The sequence below is a fragment of the Thalassophryne amazonica genome, chromosome 21 (assembly GCF_902500255.1).
Source record: "Thalassophryne amazonica chromosome 21, fThaAma1.1, whole genome shotgun sequence".
Classification (NCBI taxonomy): Eukaryota; Metazoa; Chordata; class Actinopteri; order Batrachoidiformes; family Batrachoididae; genus Thalassophryne; species Thalassophryne amazonica.
This window is the reverse complement of record NC_047123.1, coordinates 14723126-14739786: the sequence shown is the minus strand read 5'-3', so window position 1 is coordinate 14739786 and position 16661 is coordinate 14723126. Positions and strand designations below refer to the sequence as shown.

Here is a 16661-nt window from a genome sequence, read left to right as displayed (position 1 = left end):
CACACCTAAAGGAGCTGTGATGTGTTATTACACTGTGAAGGTGAGGACCACCGACCAACACGCCTATGGGCTCAGATTAACACACAGAAAAGCGTAACGCTTTGCAATCACTTCTTCTTTATGTCGAGGACTATGGATGCGCAGAAACCCGAAGGTTAACGAGAGAGAGCGACTTACAAAGAATTTAAAAAGAATCACAGCCCTCAATTCTTTTTTGTCAGTCGTAGACAAGATAGCTACTGTTCACTGTGTGTGTGTGTGTGTGTGTGTGTGTGTTGGGGGGAGGGAATGTGCTGAGTGGCCAGAATCTTCTCTCTCCATGATTGCTCTAATACTGTCTCATTTCCCGCTTCACTCTCTCCTATTCCCTCTTTGTTTCTCCTTCTGCCTATCTCTTTCTCTCTCTCTCTTTATTTCTCACAAGTTTCTTTTCTCACCACAATTCCCATCTTCCTCCATCCTTCCTCTCCTGTGTCACCTTCCCACTTATCTACCCATTCAAGTGAAACAGAAACCATCCCAGGTAATAATTATTGGCCAAAGCTATCGACATCTATTCAGTGAACCAGGACTAACCGCTGGCATGCTAATGACTCACCACATGGATAGCTGAGCACCTGAATGTCATCTATGGCGATGAAGCCAGATTTGCTGTCCGAAACCTCAGCTTCAAATATGACCTAAGGAGAGAGAGAGAGAGAGAGAAAAAAACAGACAATTTGCTTAAATGTCATCACTGTCAATATTGCATAACACTGTAAAACCTGAGACAATTTTCCATTTTATTTGCTATCTGATAATATGGGTTGTTGAATTATACATGGTTAATATTAGCTGGATATTATTTATTCTGTGTGGTACCATGTAACTGTTGACCCTTTATGAACCAGAATGAAGACTGGATATATAGAAACCAACGATAAGAGAACAGAAAAGGAACTGGCTAGTTTTAAGAAGTCGCTGAACTTTCAGAACTCATCAGTGCTCTGTCGGTAGCAAATCTTCTGTGACACTTTTATCAAATCTTCTCCTGCATTTTTCTTTGTTACTTTGTCACACCTGTGCATTCTGAGCGCACTGAAAAACAGTAATTTTGATTCAACACTGCTGCTGAAGTGATTGATACAACCTAAAGCGATAAGGACACTCAGGTCAGTGGTCAGTAACGTGCATGAAAGTGGATGAATTCAAAGGAAGCAATGCTGACTGGATATATTCACAATGCAGAAAAACTATTGAAGTTTTTTCCTCATAAGGCTCTGTTATTACATTTCTTACATGCACCTCGGTGATATTCCCCAAATCCTGCAAAGCTGGTTCTGGTTTCTATTATCGCGACCTAAACTCTAAAAATGAAAAAGTCATAGGAGGAGTGATGCATACCCTGCATGTGGACATAATAAATGTTTTTTCAAATATGATGTAATTTCATGGTATTTTAATGAGGTCATTGTGACATCACAGATACCACGTAATGATGGCTGATCATCTGATCTGATCATCTGATCGCTATAAAGCAGATGTCCTGGAAAAATGGGATTTTCTGACTACATTTTGAATGACTTTGACTTTGACCTTTGATCAATCTTCTAAAAAAGTTAATCACCTGGAGATACTCACCAAAGGAATATTACTACCAACTCTGGTGAAAATCTGCTTAAACCTATCTAAGTTATTTTTTTACACAGACAGACAGACAGATACAGTACCTTGCACTATTACTGAAGCACTTGTTAAGTAGTTTTTAAGTGCATTTAATGATGCAAAATGTGGTAACCACTTATCCAGTCATGTAGACAGGAAGTATAACTGCTTGAGAAAGGGCCGGGGTCCTATGTCCTTGTCTAAAAGTGTTAGCTGGACGAAAGTCAACCCTTAATTTGATCTGACTGGTAGAAATGTGGGATGAAAGGGTGTTTAAGAGACACATGCCAAACCCATGTGTCCAGTGACTGGAGTTAACTCAGGTCAGAAAGAGTTCTGTGGTGAGAGATGTGTCAGGATGCACAATAATAACTGGGAAAATGTCAGTAAGTAAGTCCCTTTGGCTGCACTCAGGGTCGCCACAGCAAATCTGAGGTGGATCTGCATGTTGAATTGGCACAGGTTTTTACACTGGATGCCCTTCCTGAGGCAACTCCACATTACATATCAGTACTGGTCTACAAAACTTTAAAAATGTAATTACCAGGATCTACAGATATTAAAATTTGTGCTCATAAAAATGAATGTTCAGAACACTCTGTAAGATGTCAGCGTCTTGTCATTTCAAGACACATGGCTGACAAACTGTGTCATGAGTTAAATGGGGAATGCATTCTGAGAACTGTTGTTTATATGGTGTTTCTAATGCAGTGGCATGAGGATACGTTGTTTCAAACTGTGAATCATTACCTGAGTAATTTAAAATGTCAATTCATGATGGATTCAATCTGTAATGTGTCTTGAAACGACATCATCTTTTAAAAGTCTCTGCCAACATCATGCTAACAGGCTAACATTTAGTTTGTGGATTGTGCTGGTGTGCATGTGTGTTTGTGCCCACACAGAACTGCTTCTTAAAAAAAGTGTAAACTTCTGTATAGGATGAACACGTGTGCTGTTTAAAAAGGAAGAAAACAGCTGAAGTTGTCTGTCAGCATCATTTAGCTGAAGACGATTTGATATAATCTAGGAACAGCCTGAGGTTTCTCCAACACCAGTCTGAGACCGTGATGAATTTACAGGTTTCTCTCACTCTCCAACACCTGGAACTCCACCATAATTTAACCATTTACAAGCTCACAGTTACACACCAATGTTTAATGTTTCCAGGTGATCACAGTATTTTGTCCAGTGGAGGACTCACTGTCACAGCATCTGTTGTGGATCCCAGAAAACACCACATAAAGCAGGATTTTTCTCAGCTGAAGGATTTTTTTCCCCTCTACCTTGTGGATCCTAAAGAAATACATATTATTAGTTGTTTTCTACTTTCATGTGAGAGTAACGATGAGGAGTACAGAACGTCATTTATGACATTTTGGTCAGGTGGTGTGTTTCTCTGGACATGATCCACCATGCAGGTGTCTCAGTGTTAAGGACCATAGCAGATAGAAAACAACCAGAATATGCTCATGTTGCACAAATGGTTACTTTCAGGAGGTGGTAATGGACTGGTTGTTTGCCTGGGTGGTTGCTATCCAGACCTCAAATCAGTTCTACACTGTAGTGGATGGAACGACGTGCCGCACCAGTGCTGCTCACATCCCTGACCTGAATAGTAAGGTTTTGTCTTCTATGTCAACTGTTTTGTCAGGATTATCTCAGAGAAGCATCATGCAAACCTGTTCAGGTATCAGAAGATTTTCAGTTTCATTTGAAAAATGTTGATATATCTTTTATTTTGTGTAATAGAGAGCTGGCTCTCTGTCACTGGGTTGTTACGGTGCCATTTGTGACTCAGAGGTAATGACATAGGGGTCTTAATTTTACTGTTTGAATGAAATTTGAAATGTGGCACCAGTATAAAATTTAGATCACATGCAAGTTTAAACACTCATTGTTTTTCATGCGTGAATTTGTAAACTGTAATAATCATTTATTATTTAACTGTAATAATTATTTATTATTTTTCTAAATGCTGACAAACAAGATCAGAAAGGAGTCTCCGTGGACTATGGTGTTTGGAGATAACACTGTGATCTGTAGGGAGCAGGATAAGGTGGAGATGGTGGAGTCAATAGGAGCAAGACGGAGCTCATGTGTGTGGATGAGATGGATTTCAAAAGACTAGTGAGGTGCCAAGGAGCAGTGAAGGTGAAGGCGGACAAATTTAAACACTTGGGGTCAATGGCTCAAAGTAATGGCAAAAAGATAGGAGGCAGAGTTGGAGGTGGCAGAGCTGAAAATACTGTGATTTTCCTTTGGAGTGATGAGGACGGACAAGATTAGGAACGTATGTGACAGAAGATACAGAGTACAGTGGGAGATGGAGACAGAGGATCTCCTGTGTCAAATGACAGCAACCGAAAGAAGAAGTCCAAGGAAAGTGTTTCTGTTACTTGACTTCTTAGTGATATAGTGTATTCAAAGTGGCACGTCAGCACTGGAGTCAACAAGTGCTCCCATTTACTGCACTGTCAGTTCAGCAGCTCAGATACAAATAAAGACTTTTCTATCTCCACCTTATGTTACTCCTGTTCTCTATATCATGATTCAACATCATCTAAACATTTCTCATTTTGAGGTACTTTCTGCATCTCTCTTGCTTGACATTTATTTTGCTTGCCATCTTTTTCGAACAATGTTTACTCAAAGGGAGCGTGTAATGAACATAGGAGGAGAGCGGCAGAGAGAGGAGAGGAGGTCGCTATCAAAACCAGAGACAGTGACGAACGGAATAAGAAACAGCACAGTTGTTGTCATTCATCACCTGTAAAAGGAAATCTGCCGTGAACTGTTTACCCATAGCTTATCAACCTTTGCTTGTCTCACTCTCTCCCCCTCTCTATTTCTCCCCTCCACCAATCTGTCTTTCCTTTCTCCTATCATCCTTCATTCAAATTACTGCCGAGCAAAGCACAAACACATCACCTGCCTTTTAATATGTTCATATTTGTCTCTCTGTTGGTCACTGCTTCACTGGCCACTTTTGGTATTCATATATATATATATATATATATATATATACACTCAACAAAAATATAAACGCAACACTTTTGGTTTTGCTCCCATTTTGTATGAGATGAACTTAAAGATCTAAAACTTTTTCCACACACAGAATATCACCATTTCCCTCAAATATTGTTCACAAACCAGTCTAAATCTGTGATAGTGAGCACTTCTCCTTTGCTGAGATAATCCATCCCACCTCACAGGTGTGCCATATCAAGATGCTGATTAGACACCATGATTAGTGCACAGGTGTGCCTTAGACTGTCCACAATAAAAGGCCACTCTGAAAGGTGCAGGTACACGCTGTCGTATACGCCGGTCCAGAGCATCCCAAACATGCTCAATGGGTGACATGTCCGGTGAGTATGCCGGCCATGCAAGAACTGGGACATTTTCAGCTTCCAAGAATTGTGTACAGATCCTTGCAAAATGGGGCCGTGCATTATCCTGCTGCAACATGAGGTGATGTTCCTGGATGGCACAACAATGGGCCTCAGGATCTCGTCACGGTATCTCTGTGCATTCAAAATGCCATCAATAAAATGCACCTGTGTTCCTCGTCCATAACAGACGCCTGCCCATACCATAACCCCACCGCCACCATGGGCCACTCAATCCACAACATTGACATCAGAAAACCGCTCACCCACACGACGCCACACACGCTGTCTGCCATCTGTCGTGAACAGTGTGAACCGGGATTCATCCGTGAAGAGAACACCTCTCCAACGTGCCAAACGCCAGCGAATGTGAGCATTTGCCCACTCAAGTCGGTTACGTCGACGAATTGGAGTCAGGTCGAGACCCCGATGAGGACGACGAGCATGCAGATGAGCTTCCCTGAGACGGTTTCTGACAGTTTGTGCAGAAATTCTTTGGTTATGCAAACCGATTGTTTCAGCAGCTGTCCGAGTGGCTGGTCTCAGACAATCTTGGAGGTGAACATGCTGGATGTGGAGGTCCTGGGCTGGTGTGGTTACATGTGGTCTGCGGTTGTGAGGCTGGTTGGATGTACTGCCAAATTCTCTGAAACGCCTTTGGAGATGGCTTATGGCAGAGAAATGAACATTCAATACACGAGCAACAGCTCTGGTTGACATTCCTGCTGTCAGCATGCCAATTGCACGCTCCCTCAAATCTTGCGACATCTGTGGCATTGTGCTGTGTGATAAAACTGCACCTTTCAGAGTGGCCTTTTATTGTGGGCTGTCTAAGGCACACCTGTGCACTAATCATGGTGTCTAATCAGCATCTTGATATGGCACACCTGTGAGGTGGGATGGATTATCTCAGCAAAGGAGAAGTGCTCACTATCACAGATTTAGACTGGTTTGTGAACAATATTTGAGGGAAATGGTGATATTGTGTATGTGGAAAAAGTTTTAGATCTTTGGGTTCATCTCATACAAAATGGGAGCAAAACCAAAAGTGTTGCGTTTATATTTTTGTTGAGTGTATATATATATGAAACTCTGTGATGATCATTCAAACGTGAAGCGTTGACTGACTGGTCTCATCAGTCTGATGCAGGATTAACGATAACTTGTGTTTTGAAGTTACGGCTGTGAAATACTGAAGGCTGAGGACTGACACATCATCACTCCAGAGACATGTCAGGTGACAGTCCACATCCTCTTGTCAACCAATTTGCATAAATCACTGTGATGTATACGTGCATGAGAACATGTCTAAAATTTGACATCGGCAGAGAAGTGACATTTTCTTAGATTTTGATGACAAATGTAAAAAGGACTTGCACAGAGAAAGCACAAACCCATTTAGGGTGTGCAACTTTGCTATTTCAGCAGCAGGATATAGCGGCCCAAAACCAGACAGGACCAAAACGGTTTGGGTTTATTGTGTAGATTATTCATGTTGTCTGAACATCATATTGACCAATCAGAGTGGCACCTGTCTTTCTCTTTAACTGGACTGCCAGGCACCCAGCGCTGTGGTGCTGAAGAAGAAGATCCAAGTGAAAGCATGGTTCTCCTCAGACGATGGAATAACAGCGCCGTAGCTATACTGCTATCACACTGCCGCTATACTGACTGGCATCATCTCGCAATGTTTTAGCACAAGACTTGATGGGAATCTGACCATACACAACCCATTTTTGCGGGGAAATTTTACATATACAACTTCAGCTCATTATTTTATCCTGTTTACATCCAGACGACACAAACCATGACAAAGCGCAAGCGTTGCATGAAGCCCAGTGATCAAAGGACGATCTCTGCATTTTTTGTTTCGTCTTTGGCCTGACCACAGCCAGTGTAGCTGAGGAAGAGCAGCCAGAAAAATGCCCCAACGTGTGGGGCGTTGTGATCAATGATCAGTCCGGGGAAGGGGGGGCATCAAGTGTCACAAGAGGTCGAGGCCGGTGTATAACCAACTCGACTGATGCTGTCTGCTGCGGGATTGACTAGATCGGAGGCTAACAATAATGCTGTGGCCCCCTGTGATGGCGAAGAGGGGCTGAAGAAAACAGCAGAACGGAAATCAAAATTCAGGTATGGAGACACACTTTCATTCTTTGAGATTTTGGTGCTGTATACTAGCGTGCATGATTTCCATTCTTCTATGCTTTAAAGGACATCAGAATCATAATGTTTCCCAGTGTTTCCAACAGTGTTTACGCAGTCTTGAGGAAAATGTCCCAGCGTATGCTTGAATGGAATCTAGCTGCTAACGTTAAGAATGGAGCCGCATATTAATTGCAAAGTTTACTTAAGTGTGATGTCGTGTTATGATGACTCCTTTTTAAGTGATAACTATTAATGTTGATGCACTCACAGTAAAAGCAGCAGCCGCTTTCCACTCTAACAAGACTTACTGCACACGCATGTCCATTAATCATGATAATAACAGTGTGTATATGATAACAAGAACCTAAATAAATTATAAATACATTAAGACAGAAAATTAGCATTCAAAAAATTACATAATTAACAGGAAATAAGAACAATCAGAGATTTCTGACGTCCACCAATCCGGATCACCTCCAAAATTCAGTGGAGTCTTCCATGGCCTAATATCTATCCGTGGTGAAAATGTGGTGAGAATCCATGAAGTAGTTTTCACGTAATCCTTCAAAGCCTGTATAAAGTGAATATTGATCCAGAATCCAGATTCGGATCTGGATCACAGCCAAAATTTAATGGGTTCTTCCATGGCCTAATATGTACGAGGTCTATTAGAAAAGAAGCTGACAGTTTTATTTTTTAAAAAAACTATATGGATTGAATCACGTGTGATCACATCAGCCAAGCTTGAACCCTCGGGCGCACGCGTGAGTTTTTTCACGCCTGTCGGTGACATCATTCGCCTGTGAGCATGCCTTGTGGAAGGAGTGGTCCAGCCCCCTCGTCGGATTTTCATTGTCTGAGAAGTTGCTGAGAGACTGGCACTGTGCTTGATCAAAATTTTTTCAAAAACTGTAAGGCACATCCGAGTGGACACCATTTGAGAAATTCAGCTGGCTTTCTGTGAAAATTTTAACGGCTGATGAGAGATTTTGGATTGTTTCTATTGCTGTAAGGACTTCCCACGGAGCGGGACGTCGCGCAGCGCTCCGAGGCGACGTCGTCACCCTGTTTCAAGCTGAAAACCTCCAAATCTAAGCCTCTGTAGACCCAGGACGTCGTGAGAGAACAGAGAACTTTCAGAAGAGGTCGGAATCAGCAGTTTATCTGGACATTCCGCTGTTAAAGGAGATTTTTTAATGAAAGACGTGCGGACGGATTGGAGCCGAAGCAGCGCGCCCGCCACAGGAAAAACACCTCCGTGTTGATAACCATTTGTAAAATCCAGGCAGCTTTTGGTGGCTTTCAGTTGAGTGAGTATCTGATAAATTGTTTAACAGCAGGGCATGTTCCAACTTGTCCTTAAGGCTTCCAACGGAGGCCTACTTTCACTTACATACTACTGTCTACACCACATTACAGCAAGCCATTAACTGTGCATTCACTAAATCACCTGCAAAACTGTTTCTATCCCAATGCACACGTTTGTATTGCCCATGTAATTTAGCACTTATTATCTAGGATCATATGTGGTTGTGCTTTTTGTAAAACACTGTCCAGCACTGTACTTTTGACCAGATTTTGGTGCTCAAAGGTGCAAATGTGCCAGCCATGTGAATGACTGCACCTCATTTTTTGTTTTTTGCTATTCCATGTGTGTAGCAAATGGGATAAGAAGTAGTACCATTATTTAGATAACAGTTGCTGGGAATAAAAAGGACAACTACATCAAACTAACAATAACACTTGCACTGAGCTCTATGCTGGATGTACAATGAGGTGCAAGGAATGCTTAATAACTAAGGATACATGGATATGCGACTGCATATTGTACATGCATCATGCTTCCTGATTGACTGTAAACATGATAAAAAAAAATGTACCTGATGATTATGTTCTGCAGGTGAGAAACACCATCTTTAAATACATCACACTTTTCTCTCTGTGTTTATGGGATGAAGTGAGAACGCTGTATCTGAAAAGAATCTAAATGACAAGCTCAAAGATGTATTTATGGTAAACAGTCCCCCCCCCACCCCCCAATACAGCTGAAATTTGTCAAAACAAGGCAATCACACTATCATTTAAAAAAAAAACTTACTCTGAATAAAAACAATTTAAGACTTCAGGGACAGAAAGCAACACAAATTAGGACAATAAAAAAGTACAACATTGTCTGAAGCGGTGCTGTGTGGGTCTGCATACATCAGTGAATGTTAATTCTCGTGTGTGTACATGTGTTTACATGTCTGGGTCACCCTGGTGGAACCAGATGCTTCACAAATCTGATGAAATTGCAACATGTTGGTACACGAGAGAAAAAAAACTCAAATTTAATAACCTGTCCAATAGCCTGGAAAACCACCATAAGTGTCAGTCTGGCAGGATGTTCATTTAAAACATGTTGACATATGAGTTTCATGTCAGTGATCTTGTCCCCTGTCACTGAGGGGAACTGGGCTCCAGACGGGCTATCTGGAGGATGTTTTCACACATCTTCTCACAGTCTTATTACACAGTAGACTGATTAGGCTGTGCATTTAACATGATCACTGTGTCTGTCAGTTTGTTAGAAGAGCCACACATCATACAAATGTCAGTTTCCTAAGACCACCCTCCAACAAACACACACAAAGGGAACGCAGGTCTCCCTCTCAGAGCATGTTTCTGTGCATAATCTAGCACAAAGATGCCTCAAAGCTGAGGACCTCAGCAAATCGAAAAACAACATACAACAATATTAGGGAGGTGGGGTTGGACTGGTACTCTGCCTGGGTGATTGCTAACAAGGCTCTAAGGTGATTTCCATAGTGTGGTGCATGCAGTGACGCACAACAACAGCACACAATCCCAGACCTGATCTGACCTGTCAACCTGTGTACAAGGAATTGACAAATATGATACATAAAAAAAATCCAATTGTTTCCCCTTAAAGACATTAGACAATAACTTTTTTCCTTCAAGCACATCTTCATGTCACATGCTAGCACTGTGTGAAATCTCACTCAAATCCAAAATAGGGGTTCATAAGAGTTTCACTTACAAATTTCACAGACAGGCAGTCAGAGGGACAGAGTCAAGTCAAATCTGGAAGCATGCGTTGGTGTTGCACTTCAGTGCCATAGTGACACCACTGTACCATCTTGGGTCCTGCATACAAACCACCCAGACAGACAAACACTCCATCCCCACATCATCAAAGTAACCATCTATCAGCCACAGTCAGGTGAAATGTGGGCACCGCATTGGCCTTCTCCAGCCACTCGGGTCCTCAACACTCAGGCACCTGCGTGCTGGATCATGTGCCACAGAGCCAAAATCTCAAAGCTGACACTCCCTCACAATGCTAGTGATACCGCTCGCTTGAAACAAAGTAATTATAGTGATATCCATGGATTCTCCCAACACACCTACTTCCAAAGGCATCCAGCCCTTGCTCACTGATTACAACCATACACTAAGACAAGAAGGACCAGGACCTAAAAGACTTGGACCTTAGTCCTCCTGCAAAGCTATCAGTATTGCCAAAAACCTCTGTCCAGCAACTTCATGACTCCATAAGCTCTTCCAAGGCGTCTCTCAATGTCAAAGGACAAGGATCCAGAGACATGAATGTCACTGCTGAGATAAGTGACAAGTGACAAATGCTGAACTCTACAAGTTCAACATTTTTTACCAAATACAGATCCATTTCCTGGATCTCCATTTCCTCACACAGCTTCTCAAGTACTGCAACCAGGTTATCCATTCATTCCACAAAGGTTACAGCATCATACATGAAGTCAAGCAAACCTTAACTTGTCAACAAAAGCATCCAAGTCACTTATTTCTACAACTCTACCCAACACCCAGTCCATGTTAGCACTGAACAGTGTAGGAGCCAGAACACACCCCTGAAACATGTCTTCACTGTAAAGTCTATGTCTCTGCACCGTACAGCACTCACAGTATCTATGTATATAGGGTGGTTGATAGGATCACAAATGCTCTGGATGCCCCAAGGAACACCTCAATCAACTGAATTGAGTGTTTTGTGAAAATGAAAACTGGGTGCAAAGAAGAACTGTCAATATTCATGCTTCAGTTCTACAATATGAGTAATTGCAGAACTAGAATGTGGCCTGTGAATGTTTCAGTTCTAGGATGTGAAGTCAGACCATTATGGTTGGTGAACAGAAAGTAGCTGGAACTGAATCCTATTAAGAATAACCCTTGCAAGCACACGTGTAATACCTCTATGATTGTTACAATCCATGCGATCACCTGTTCCTTTCAAGAAGGGGACAACAAGTTTATTCTTCCAGTCTGTAGGGATACCTGGCTCTCAGACTGGACCTCTCTCTCAAGCATTGTTTGCAATGCAAGGAGAACAGCATCTCCACCCACCTGGATTGAGATGCCAATAATGGTGGTTCACAATTCACTGGAGAATCAACCACAATAACCCTGTCACTGGAGAAGTCTAACATCCCAGCAGGATCAGCTTTATACAACTGCTGAGGATAGCTGGTCCAACATGTCTACAACAGAGACATATATCAGGACTGAACTACCTTCAGGGACTGGGTGATTCTGATAGCCTGCACCCCCTCCCCACCCCCCACCACTACCACCACTCACACACCCAAAGTTTTGTTTGCTGGGGTATCTTTATGTACAAGTCCAGAAGTCCACCCTCATAACACAGCAATCCAATAACATCTAGACAAATTTCCATTATGAACTGTGGGACATTGAGCTATTATTTCCATCTGCAAGAATATTTATTGTGAGGGCTGCAAAATCATGTTTGCAGACCTGGACATACAGCATGTAACCTCAACCTGGTGAAGCAGTGACGTCATAGGCTGAGCATGCTAATGCAGCAAACATCTGTTCTGCAGAACTAAGTATTTTAATTTGAAGGACATTATTGTTGAAGCATTTTATAAACTTGTAAAAAAAGATTGGAGAGAACTTCATGAGAAGACAAATCTAAATCTTTGGGAAGGTGCTGGAAGGACAGCGGCAAGACAGTGATAGGGTTAAAGCCACATACCTCTTAAAATCACTCATTTCATTTTCTATGAAATCAAATGTGAACTCACCAAGAGCTGTCTGATTAAAGAGACATTCTGTCTGTTTCCAATACTGGATTCCAACTACAACTGAATGTTTAAGAACTAAATGAATTAAAACCAATGTTGATCAAATTAAACTGGCACTGCTTAAATCGAGTTGGATTAGAATTTTGGGATCAGAATGAATATCCAACTGTAAAAGACATTTTAATGACACGCCTGTATTGATAATAATGTTGTTACACAATGTTACACCCCACCACAGAGGCAAACACATTTATATATGCACACATGCGCCCTCATTTTTCTGTTTTCAGGCTTATCGTCACCACCTGAGCCACAGTCAACACAAATACATCAGCTGCTTTCAGCCTTACAGCATGTGGATGTGTCTGGATGTCTGGTGTTTGTGTGTTCGTGACAAAAATGAACTTACCTCAAACAGTGATATAAACATTAGAACTGAATTGTGCATCAACAAAGCATTCGATTGTCACTGGTGTTTAGCTTTTACCTGATATTCATTTGGCCAAAAGGTGGAGACAGCAAGTTCAGCTCGGAGCCATTCTTTTCCTGTGCAACAACATTAGTCAACTCAAATAAAATAAAATTAAATTGGTGTGAAATAAATTATGAGTTCAGACGTAGCACACTGAGTCAGGCCTTACCAGTGTAGGATGTCACATTCCATATGGGGTTGGCCAAGGAACCCTTGTTAACCTGGATAAGAGCAACAACAAAAATAAAACAGAAATTAACGTCAGAGAAGATACTGACGTCTCAGTGATACTCAAAGCAGAGTCACTAACATTCAGTCACAGAAAAGCTGACAAGCAAGACACACGTGCAATCTTAAATGAACGTGTGTGACAGATCTAACTCTTAAACACGTCTCAGAGAATAAGCAGCCAAGCAAGATATTCATTTTAATAGTGCTATAAAGATTAACTGATACAACAGGCTACAATACATCAATATCCAAACACACCCAAACCAAATTATGATGTTACTGAAAAATGATACAGCTATGCAAAACAGAAACTGCATTCTCTCTCTCTCAGTGAGTTACATGAATGACTAATAACTGTTGAACAACTAAGGATTGTCAGAAATGCGGTGTGCTGTATGACTGTGCTAAACTTGTGCAGTTTCCTAACAGTGTTAAGATATTTATTCCATGTTTTGATTATTTTTCATTGTACTGTTTCATATTCTGTATTGTATTGACTCAGAATAATTAATACCATGATTTCATACACTCCCACACAGTAGGTGGTGGTATGCACCTTTAAAGTTGGGTTGCAATCTGCTGATAAACACAAAGAAGAACTTTTATTTTTATTATTAATTTATACGTTTTACATTTATTTTTGACTGTGGGTGAGGATATGACCAAGGTGAGCACCTGAAAACTGATTTATGATGGATTTAATCGTTCACATGTTGAAAACATCATATTTTACACAGTGTGATGCTAATGGCTAACATTAGCATGACAGTATGGCTCCTCTGTGCACATTTTATTACAAATATCTTTAATAACATGGCTTATTGTGTGGTTAATTGGGCTAACGTATCATCTCTAAGAAGTATGGGGTTCTTCTAGCAATACACGTAGTGAGTCACAAAGCCACACATGCTTTATATATAAGATTATAGATTATAATTGATTTTTCAAATTAACAAATAGTCTTTCTTAACCTCTTGTACCTTAGATGCCTGTTTCCAGACTCCTGCTCAAAAATGTTATATCCAAAATAAATTGAGTATATTTCAGAATCTACAAGGATTATTTTTATTACCTCTCAGTATCATAAAAAAAGGTAACACCTGTGTGGGTACTGCATTAGTGTAAGAATCAGTATATACATTTCTGGGTCAGAGTAAATGAAGACAGCACACAACAAAAAATTAAAATTTCATTTACAACTAAAGAAATTACACATTTAGAGTGATTTGTCCTTTGGAATGATGCAGGTGCAAACCAAAACCTCTAGAAAATCATACTACAATTTCTAAGCACTACCTGCACACCAAAGCTGATGCCATGAAGCTCAAAATTGAGCTCAGGTGCATCCTGTTTCTACTGCTCATCCTTGAGATGTTTCCACATCTTAATTGGAGTCCACTTGCATTAAATTCTGTTGATTGGAGATGATTTGAAAAGGCACACACCCGTCTATGTATAAGGTCCCACAGTTGACAGTGCATGTCAGAACATAAACCAAACATGAAGTCAAAGGAATTGTCTGTAGACTCCTGAGACAAGATTGTCTCGAGGCACAAATCTGAGGAAGGGTACAGAAATATTTCTGCTGCTTTGAAGGTCCCAATGAGCACAATGGCCTCCATCATCTGTAAATGGAAGAAGTTCAAATCCACCAGGGGCCTCATGTACAACGACTAATGTGGACTTTCTACTAAAAGCTGGCATTCGCCAAAACCCGGAACTTGGCATAAGCACAAATATATTCAGATGTATGAAATTGTGCGTAGGCATAAATTCACACACGTTCCATTTGAGTGTTGAACCAAACTCCTCACTGTCCATGCCCCATTTAAATATGCAATTTCATGTAAATAGGCCCTTGGGGCAAGGATTCCCCACGACGTCACATCAGACAACATGAACACAGGAAATAAATTATACTATAGATGACTGGAAATGACGTGCAAACACACAGGGACAGTTTATTCAATAAAGTGTTAAAAGGATTAATCATGAAACTGGAAACATGTTCGTGGGAGCTACAACGCGCATGTGTGTGAGGCCGACATATAACAGCATGCACACACTGATGTTAAAAAGGTGAGGTGCACCTCCGCTGACAGTGTGACATTCACAATTTACACATGCGTTTATTGACAAATACTGAACACAGGAAGCTTGTTAAGAAGCTCTGCAGCTCACCATCAAGCAAAAATAAAAAGGTGATGGTCTAGTGGCTAAGGGTTGAGACCAGAAGATCCTTGGTTCAAATCCCAGCCTGACTGGAAAATCACTAAGGGCCCTTGGGCAAGGTCTTTAATTTAATCCCCTATTGCTCCCGGAGTGTAGTGAGCGCCTTGGAGTGAATGTGAGGCATTTTTGTAAAGTGCTTTGAGCGTCTGATGTAGTTGGAAAAGCGCGATATAAATGCAGCCCATTTACCATTTACCTCCAGTCACAGTAGCCTTGGCAATCGAAATCAGTTTATGAGCCAATTATCCTCATTTGGAGGTAAATCTCACATTCTCCGAAGACACGCTTATATTGGATTGTACCATTTAGAAGGTCCTCTAACAATGCCATTGTTACTGCCATTTTACGCATCACTTTGCGCGCGCTTTTATATCCATCCATACAATTGCAAACACGTGACGTGAGTGTGTTAAATGTTCATCAGTGTGTCTCTGATGTGCGCATCACTCTGATGACTTCTTGTTGTCACACTATTAACGGTTCCCAGCATTATCTTTACATGTCCACAGTGGATCAATAGCTGAAGAAACGTGCGTATGTCAGCCTGGATTTTTGCGTGACACACCGCACCTTTCCACACTCACGTCACTTTTTGATACATTTGCACATGGAGGTGGAGACGGGCGTACGCCAGGTTATTGTGCATTGTGTGTCCTGGGGCCTTTGTACATGAGGCCCAGGACTCTTCCTAGAGCTGGCTGCCCGTCTAAACTGAGCAAATGGGGGAGAAAGGCCTTAGTCAGGGAGGTGACCAAGAACCTAATGGTCACTATGTCAGAGCTCCAACATTCCTCTGTGGAGGGGGGAGAACCTTTCAGAAGGACAACCATCTCTGCAGCAATCCACCAATCAGAACTGTAAAGTAGAGTGGCCCAACAGAAGCCACTCCTTCGTAAAAGACACATGGCAGCCCACCTGGATTTTGCCAAAAGGCACCTGAAAGACTCAGACCATGAAAACAAAATTCTCTGGTCTGATGAGACAAAGACTGAACTCTTTGGTGTGAATGCCAGGAGTCATATTTGGAGGAAACCAGGCATCATCTCAACAGTGAAGCATGGTGGTGGCAGCATAATGCAGTGGGGATGTTTTTCAGCGGGAGTAACTGGGAGACTAGTCAGGATTTAAGGAAAGATGAATGCAGCAATGTACAGAAAAATCCTGGATGAAAACTTGCTCCAGAGACTCTTGACTTCAGACTGGGGCGACACTTTATCTTCCATCAGAACAATGACCCTAAGCACACAGCCAAGATATCAAAGGAGTGGCTCTGTGAATGTCCTTGAGTGGCCCAACCAGAGCCCAGACCTGAATCTGATTGAACATCTTTGGTGCAATCTGAAAATGGCTGTGCACCGATACTCCCCATCCAACCTAATGGAGCTTGAGAGGTGCTGCAACGAGGAATAGGCAAAACTGCCCAAAGGTAGGAGCGCCAAGCTTGTGACATCATATTCA

The 16661-nt window shown here is 41.6% G+C and overlaps 1 protein-coding gene across 1 annotated transcript in view; it reads right to left on the bottom strand.

Moving 5' to 3' along the window:
• ptprk (protein tyrosine phosphatase receptor type K) overlaps positions 1–16661 on the bottom strand; it is a 360414-nt gene that overhangs the window by 187659 nt on the left and 156094 nt on the right. The window contains exons 5-7 of the mRNA XM_034162505.1: positions 12910–12961; positions 12756–12814; positions 599–680 (exon numbers count right to left, since the gene is read on the bottom strand). Of these exons, the coding sequence (XP_034018396.1) occupies positions 599–680; positions 12756–12814; positions 12910–12961 (193 nt within the window). The remainder of the gene's footprint in view (positions 1–598; positions 681–12755; positions 12815–12909; positions 12962–16661) is intronic.